An 8,003-nucleotide genomic window follows, 5' to 3' on the forward strand; every position below is an offset into this window, starting at 1 on the left:
TAAATATAAGTGGTGTTGGCAACGACGCCTGCTGGCTTCTTTGTTGTTAAAAGCAACAAACGTCTAAATTATGCCAACACGAAATCCGTTTGGATCTCAATGAACGCCTAAATCTTGCAAAGGAAATAGAAAGTAGGCTTTTCTCCTGAATAAATATACATCATATGTGGAGGGGGTGTTAATGAAAAAGGAAGGAAGTGATGAGCTGTACATCCTGTCCCACATGACAGGGGTACTCACCGGTGTACACCACTCCATTGAGCTCCACTGACATGCTGATGCTGTTTGTGCCGTTAGTGGTGAGGTTCAGAGCCGAGTCTTGCCTGCCATCTGTCAGGAAGACAACAGTTTCTTAATTTTGTTTGTTGTGCCTTTTTTTGTTGGTTTTAACAAGTCCGAATCTGACGTCTCTCTTAAAATCTCATAAACCAAATGTGAGAAGGCGCTCGGCGGCTTCCCATGGCACAAACGTCTCGTACGAGATCTCTTTCAGAAATCTCCTAAAGAACATTTCTCTGAATTCACCTGTAACACTTACTGAGAAACAGTTTGCGTGCTCCATCAGATAGTCAGTAACCGAGACAAACCCTGCTATAAGATCAAAGCCGCTGCTTGCAGAAGAGAATCCCCACAAAGACAAACACATGTACGCATGCATGCTGCTTCTATAAGCTAAACAGGTCAACATATAGGCCGGCAATGGGTTTCTTCCTCACTGCTGGCTGCTGTGGTTTGTGGTGAGATGACAGAAAGGTATTGAGATGGTAACTGTTGCAAAGAGGGAAAGATGTGTGAAATCCAGAGATCAGACAGCTAAAAATGAAAGCTGCAGTTAACAATGATGCCAACCACAGCTGTAATTTAGTAACACAATGGGGATTTTTTTATTTTTGTCTTTCAGCTGATTTTACCGTGTAATAATAGAAACGTTTTTAAAGACTAACTGGGTGTAAAGCTGAATGCAGCGCAGACACAGAGCAGGATTTTAAAGAACTTCAGATGGATTTCTAATAAATGCAAACTGAATAAGTATTTAACTTTTGAATTTATACCTCCATCTTCTATAACCTGACTGCCACAAGGAAGGAAATAAGTAACTTCCTTAAATGTAACAAAGATAAAGGCAGCATTAAATTAAAAAAAGATCATTCCTACTTTAATGAAGTAGAGTTGTTTGCCTGAAAGGTCAACACAAGTTTTAAAACAACCTTCACATAACATAATAAACTAAATCAACTTATGAAATCAAAATGTTTGCAAACTCAGACGATGCAGTAGTTAAAGAAGAGTTTTCTAAATGCACAGAGCAGAGGAGACTTTATTCATATCTTTGTTTGTTTCAGGTTTAGCTGAACGTCTCAGACAGTCGGCTGCGGGTTCAGTACCTTGGCTGTTGATGCGGATGTTCATGGGAATCTGCGCGGTCATGGCCAGCAGGTTGTGTTGCAGAGCTCTCTGCAGCAGCCGCTGGTGCTCCTCGGCAGGCAGAGCCATTTTCTTCTCTGGCGGCTCCCCGGCCTCCAGTTTGTCCCTCAGCTGCTCCAGAGCTGCCACCTGAGCCGCCATCGCTGCCTGGGCTGCTGCCGCCTGCACGGCAGCCACAGAGTGACTCGGGATGGGCCCCACCGGCAGACGGGCCACGCCGATCCCCGGCAGCGGCTGGCCTCCCTCCTCTTCTGGCCAAACAGAGAGAGAAAAGGGGGGAAAGTTGAAGTCAGGTGAACTCAAGCAGATCTGTATTTTATTTGGACAGAGGAACATCTCTTCTCGCCCGACCAAAGCAGCAGTTCAACAGCAGATATTTACAGACATTTGAAACAAGGCTTCATTTCCTTTAAAATGGATTAACTGAGAAGCAATTATCTAATGCAGTGGTTCCCAAAGTCTGGTTTTGGACTCCATTTTGGGTCATAAAACATCAACTTAGGGGTTTTGATATGATCTACAGATATTATCATTTTGTTTTTAATGACTGCTAATAACAGTAATTATTCCAAGAGATGAAAAACATAGTTTATATCTAAGGAGAGAAGTAATCTAATGGTTGTTGGTACAGTTAATGGTATCATTATGCTCTCGTTTAGTTGTCCAGAAGACTTCAACCAAAAACATTTTGGGTCACGAGTGTCCCACGGATATTTTCTGGGTCAAACGTTGAACGGTTTGGGAACAAATGACCTCATATATATCCGCATGCCTTTAGCATGTGACAGAGTAATCCATAAAAGAGTGAAAATAAATGATTTGTTGTTTATTTTACAAAGGTATGCTAAACAAGACTGGACAGATTTGTTGCTACCCTTAAAGAAACTCTTATTCTTTTTATTATAGTCAAGTGTTTGACCTTAATTAGCACCACAGGTTCCTTTAAGCTTTTCTTCAGCCATTCAGCTTACTTCAGCCAACCTCCCAGGATGTGGACGCAAGAGAAAATGCAACCCCAGGTTGATCAGGATGTGTGGATGCCAAAAGAAGAGCCAAGAAAACCAACAAAAACCGTTCAAGCTGAACTCCAAGGTCAAGGTACGCCCCTTTTTGTTACATTTTGAATCATAATGAGTTCCATGGAAGAAGACCCAGGAAGGCGGAAACACGTAAAAAAAGCCAGACTGGATTTCATCAAAATGCATACAGAAAAGAACCAAAGTTTCTGAGACTGATGAGACAGAACTGGAGCATTTTGTCCAGTCACATCAGCTGTGTTTCTTAAACTTTTGTGAAAGAGTTCCAACAAGAAACAAATAAACTCAATCTCTTATCTCTTAAATGACCGTTTAGTTTCTCCTCATGTTTAATCTTCTGGTTTGATTTTTAAAAAGGTTGGAGCTGCCTGTCCTCCGACGTCATCCAAGAACTACCTGGAGTGATAATGAACTGCTGAATGCAAAATTAGTTTTTTATGATTTTTTGGTCAAATTTTTCAATGTAATTTAAGATCAAATGATCAGCTAAAGTTAACCCACTTGTGTCTGTTTTCAATATTTTAAATCTGAGGCAGTGAGTCAGATTAAAACAAATGAATCATTCAGTACTTTCTGCCCTCCTGCTGTGGATATTTCCCACCTTTCTTGATCTTCTGGATGGAGGTCAGCGAGGCTCCGTTGGTTCCCACCGTCAGGCCCACACTGGGTGTGGGGACCTTTGGCGAGGACAGCATGGTGGGCGTCCCGTTGGGCGAGTATGTGAAGAGGGAGCTGCCAAAGCTTTGTCGCCGGCCCTCCCGTCGATTACTGTCGATGGCCGCCTGAAGCTCGTTGGGGTTGCTCAGACCTCTCTTGTCACATTCATACGGGTACAGATACTTCATGTATCTGAAACCAACAGAGTTGTTTAAATAAGAAGCTCTTAAAGAAACGACGAGTGCTTCTGGGGGCGTTTAGCTTCAGCCTGAAGCTGAAATCCATTTCAGCTCCAACCAGGTGCCGACAAGCCTGCTGTAAGGAGAGATTAGGGATCTGATCTGATCGTTTCCTATCTGGGAGCGGGAACATCCTACAGCCTGAATCAACTGCAGGAAATTACATCAACACACACAAGTCAATTTGAAAAACAAAGTAGTTGTTTACATTCGATCACTAGCAGAAAGACACCGAGCAGAACAAGGATTAAAGGATTAAAGCTTCGACAGTTAAGGCTACCTTAAGTTATAAAAACTTGACTTGCGTCGATAGCAGATAACAGCTCTGAGCTACAAACACAACCACCTTTGCTTAATTTCAGATAAGGGAGATGAAAAGGTGTTGGTTTGTACTGACTGAGTGCGGAGGGTGAAGGCTGCACTGGTGATTGAGGTAGGCAGGTTGAGTCCCTTGGTGATCTCCCTCCACAGCTTCTTGTTGATGACCTCCACCAGGCCGCCCTTTTCTGTCACGAGCTTGTAGAGCATGTACAGATCCAGGACCTGCTTGGCCATGATGGGAATACGATTCACGGGCGATCCTTTTGCAACAACACACACAAAGAGGAGAAACGTCAAAAAAACAAACAAAAAATAAGCACAAGAAAATAATGAAAACAGTGTTGTGGCAGTTTACGTTCAGACTTTCCGTCAAGAATTCAAAACAAGGCGTGCATCATGTGAAACAAAGATTTTTTTCAGCCTGTTCAGAGTATGTGTCAGGGATGACTCTCAGCTACTACCACACTTAATTTTAGCTCAATATCACCAAAAATGACTGAATTAAAGCTAGTTTTCTGTCAGCTAAGGCCATCCAGAATCAAGTTGACTCCAAAAGGTAATCAGTTGTAGACGTACATCCAAATGTTACTTTTTGAGAGATTTATTAAAATCCATTCAGTGGTTTTACAAGATATTTTGCTAACAGATATACAGATAAACCCACGCAAACACACAGGCGATGGCGATGACACGACTGCCCACCTTTCATGGCGACAGGTGAGATTGTTGAGCTTGAAATACTAAAACATTAAACAACTACTAAAATACAGATAATAAGGCTGTACCCCCCCCCAAAAAAAACAGACACTGGAGCATCTGCAGGCTTTAAGCTAAATATATCTGGTTTATTAAAGTTTAATGATGTTGCATTAAATAAAACCAAGAACTTACGATAACACTCTGTTTTAAGAAGAAATAATAAATGTTGTCTCTGTAATAATAATTCATTTTTAAAGTATTAGATTGTACTTAATAAAACTAAAACAACTTATTCAATAGTGTTTTTCTCTCCCAAGTAAAATAATGTATTTTTCTTGCCGACGTAACTAAAAACAGGATGATTAAATGTAAAATAAGTTTGAGGCAAATCTCAACATACACCTGGAATTTTTTTGCATCAATTTTAATTATTAAAAACTGTCTTGTTAACATCTTAAAAGTTGTTTTTATCGTTAAAAAATTACCTGTTTGATACATTATCTTTAATGCAACAACAGATAATGCTAAACTTAGATATATATCTTTATTGTAACATTTATTCAGTTTAAATAATCCTGACTTTAGCCTACAGATGGCGCTCAGAGATTCCCAGAGCAGACTCGACAGACCCACCCACTGGTGGTGGGTAACACTGTAAAAAGCTTGTTCTGGTTGTTCAGTTGTGACCACATGTCCCCCCCCCCGCAGCGATGTGATAACACCGGCTCTGAGCCCACCTGTGACACCAACAGGGCCTCTGCGAAGGTGTCGTCTCAAACGGCTGCTCGGCGAACGCTTCATAAAGAAAGAGCGGCCGAGGCGAGCGTGCTCAGAAATGTGTCCGTTTGACGTTACAGTCCATGCCCAGGTTTTTGATACAGCTTCTAGTTACAGCCTGGGAACGAGTGGCTGTGGCACCATGAAGCAATCATCTCTGACATGAATAAAGACCCCACCCATCCCAGTGAAAGATGAGAAGATGGTGCTGTGTTAGATGTCAGCCAGAGAAGGGGGAGGGCGATCATCCTGTCTTTATATAATTATTAAGTCTGGCTGATGGCTCCGGCTGGGATAAATCGAGCAGATATAACATAACAAGATAAGAGCTGGAACTGATAGGGCGTTCTTGATAGAATAAGACGGCGCTCAGGGGTTTAAAAAGATTCCCACGTGGACAGCTGCTACGCACCTCGTTTCTGCATGAAGCTGAAGAGATCGTCCAGAAACTCTTTTCTCTTGGGGTCCCCGTCCAATTCATAGAGCTGTGGAGACAGAAGGTGGAGGGAAGTTAATAAAGAGGCATCAGGTTTGCCTTAGTGATGAAGAAAAACAAATATTTTAGGACACAACATTTGATTACTGAGATCAGAGTGTACGGTTTCAATACACAAAGAATCTTTTATGAAAAAATGACGTCAGTCCCAGTCTTTTAGGTATGACAATCAGCACCAAAATGTGTCGTAACCAAATAAGTTAATGCCAGAGTTTTAGGCAAAAATGAGACCTTAAAAATAACATTAGCTGTCAGTGCTTGGAGTGCGTGTTTTAAAGGACTGTCACCTACTACCACTCCAAATTTTAGCTGAATATCTGTAAAAGTCACCCAGTTATAGCCATTTTAGTGTAGGATATGGACAATTAGCTGTGGCAGCCATCTTGAATTGGGTTGAGTCTGAAAGTTAATTGGCTGTAGACGCACATGAAAGTTTCATTAAAGTCCTGGTACAGACAAACTAACACACACACGCAGGCAAAAACATCGCCTTCGCGTTTGGCGGCGGGCGATAAAGAAAAATGAAAATATTTGTCAAACGTGAAAGGAGACATTTATCCCTTCTGAGAGGAGATGACAGCGAGGGAAACGGAGAAATGCTGAGGAGGCGTGCGGCTTGATGAGAACCTGATGTGGGTCCAGCTGCAGGCGGGGTCCCGGGCTCCGGAAAGTTCAGTGAAAGTTAGCAGTAAAAGTGAGGCGCCCACTCGGGTGAGGTCGGGGGGTGGGCGGTGGTACAGTAGGGCCATTGAACCTTTTTTTTTTCTGCCCCTATTGGCTGCGATAAGGAGATCTTTCTGTTTAGGACACATTTATTGCAAACCTTAAGTCTCCCTCGTGAGCGCCGCCGCCGCCGCCTTCACCCTTCAACAGTGGATCACATCTACGGCCCTGATAAACAGGACCAACAACATCACAGAGCCCGAGTGAGGTCACAGAGTTTCATGATGTGTTATTGAAAATACCAGGTTGCGAAACACAATGTGCGACTGAGCACCACCGCACAAAAACCACAGAAAATAAAACCCAAGCATATTATTACTATAGAGCCATAAGAGAAGCCTGCAGTTAGCAAGCGAGCCTCTGCTAAGCTTCGTGACGCAGGCCGCTGCCTAAAACATCTGATATCACTTCAGGAAATCACCCACCTCACCTCAACACAGACATGAGAATAAAAACGGACAAGAACTTTTTCTTTTGTATGACGGCAGAACGCATAATGGTGGATTATTCCCCTCTCGGTCACTGGCAGTTCTTTTAATTTGCATTAAACAATTTCTGTGTTATTTATACGCAATCTTTAAATATAAAGTTGTGAGTTCACGTGTATTGTAAGTATTCTCGTATTGATTTTATATTTATGCTGCTGCGAATGTGCCAATTTCCAAACTGAGAAATCACTCTTCGGGGCTGCCATTTTCCATAGATGTTGTACAAAACAAAACAAAAAAAATCTAAAAAATGAAGGATTCCCAAAAGGGATGTTAAAGAAAATCAGTTAAATGTCCTCACTGGAATGTCATAAAGACCGGTGGAAAAAAAGAAGTTAATTTAACAATTAATGTTGCAGATTCACTCGTTTATTTCCACCCAAACATCTTCTTCTTCTACTGTGCGACTGTCTGGTTCTGCCATCTTTGTTTACCTGCACAGACTACGGTCTGCCTAATGTAGGTCAACCACAGGAGACAAGCTTCCGAGGGGTTGTTGTAGCGAGTGCTTTGTTTACACTGATTGCGTACCCACATTTCACCGCAGTAAACTTTTTCAAACTGCACCATTTGATATAGTTAATAATTTACAATGAGTACCTTCAGGATGCATAACTTCTTAAAAAACAAACAGCACATAAATGATTCAGAGAATCTGGTTTAATTTAACTTACGTATGGGAAAATAATTATACAGCTGGAGTAATAAATACGCAACACCCAAAGAAATCTAATTAAGTTTTGAATGACATGTAATAATTGATCTTTTATTGAACTGTGGCTGATTCTGGTCTGCCGTCACGTCACCATAAACTGCATTTTTCTGAAAGATAAAAATGAAAACGAAAGGCTCGTCGCTCAGCGGTGACAGCAGTGCCCTCTTACTAACACACTGCTCCTTACAGCAGCATTAAGCCCTCATTAGTGACTCCAAGCCGCTGTAGGATCTTATTATCTAGTGGTCAAGGGGTGGGGGTGGTCAGAGGGGTGGGGACTGTGAGACCAAACAGGGCTGAGGTGGACGTTGCAGTGGGGGGATGCCAGCTAATGTACAAGCCTGCTGGAGGCGAAGGGGGAGTTTTAATTACAGGATGCATGCATTTCGTGAAGTGCCGTGCCATAAATCTTAGAAATTACCCGTT

The 8,003-nt window shown here is 42.1% G+C and overlaps 1 protein-coding gene across 7 annotated transcripts in view; it reads right to left on the minus strand.

Moving 5' to 3' along the window:
• arid3a (AT rich interactive domain 3A (BRIGHT-like)) overlaps positions 1-8,003 on the minus strand; it is a 50,479-nt gene that overhangs the window by 8,047 nt on the left and 34,429 nt on the right. For 6 of the 7 annotated variants that reach the window (XM_017413480.3, XM_017413481.3, XM_017413484.3 and 3 more), the window contains 5 exons: positions 5,568-5,640; positions 3,756-3,939; positions 3,064-3,311; positions 1,386-1,676; positions 241-330 (listed from right to left, as the gene is read on the minus strand). In XM_017413480.3, the coding sequence (XP_017268969.1) occupies positions 241-330; positions 1,386-1,676; positions 3,064-3,311; positions 3,756-3,939; positions 5,568-5,640 (886 nt within the window). The remainder of the gene's footprint in view (positions 1-240; positions 331-1,385; positions 1,677-3,063; positions 3,312-3,755; positions 3,940-5,567; positions 5,641-8,003) is intronic. The other variant, XM_017413485.3, reaches the window with a different exon arrangement.

This window comes from Kryptolebias marmoratus, linkage group LG24 (genome assembly GCF_001649575.2).
Source record: "Kryptolebias marmoratus isolate JLee-2015 linkage group LG24, ASM164957v2, whole genome shotgun sequence".
Taxonomy (NCBI): Eukaryota; Metazoa; Chordata; class Actinopteri; order Cyprinodontiformes; family Rivulidae; genus Kryptolebias; species Kryptolebias marmoratus.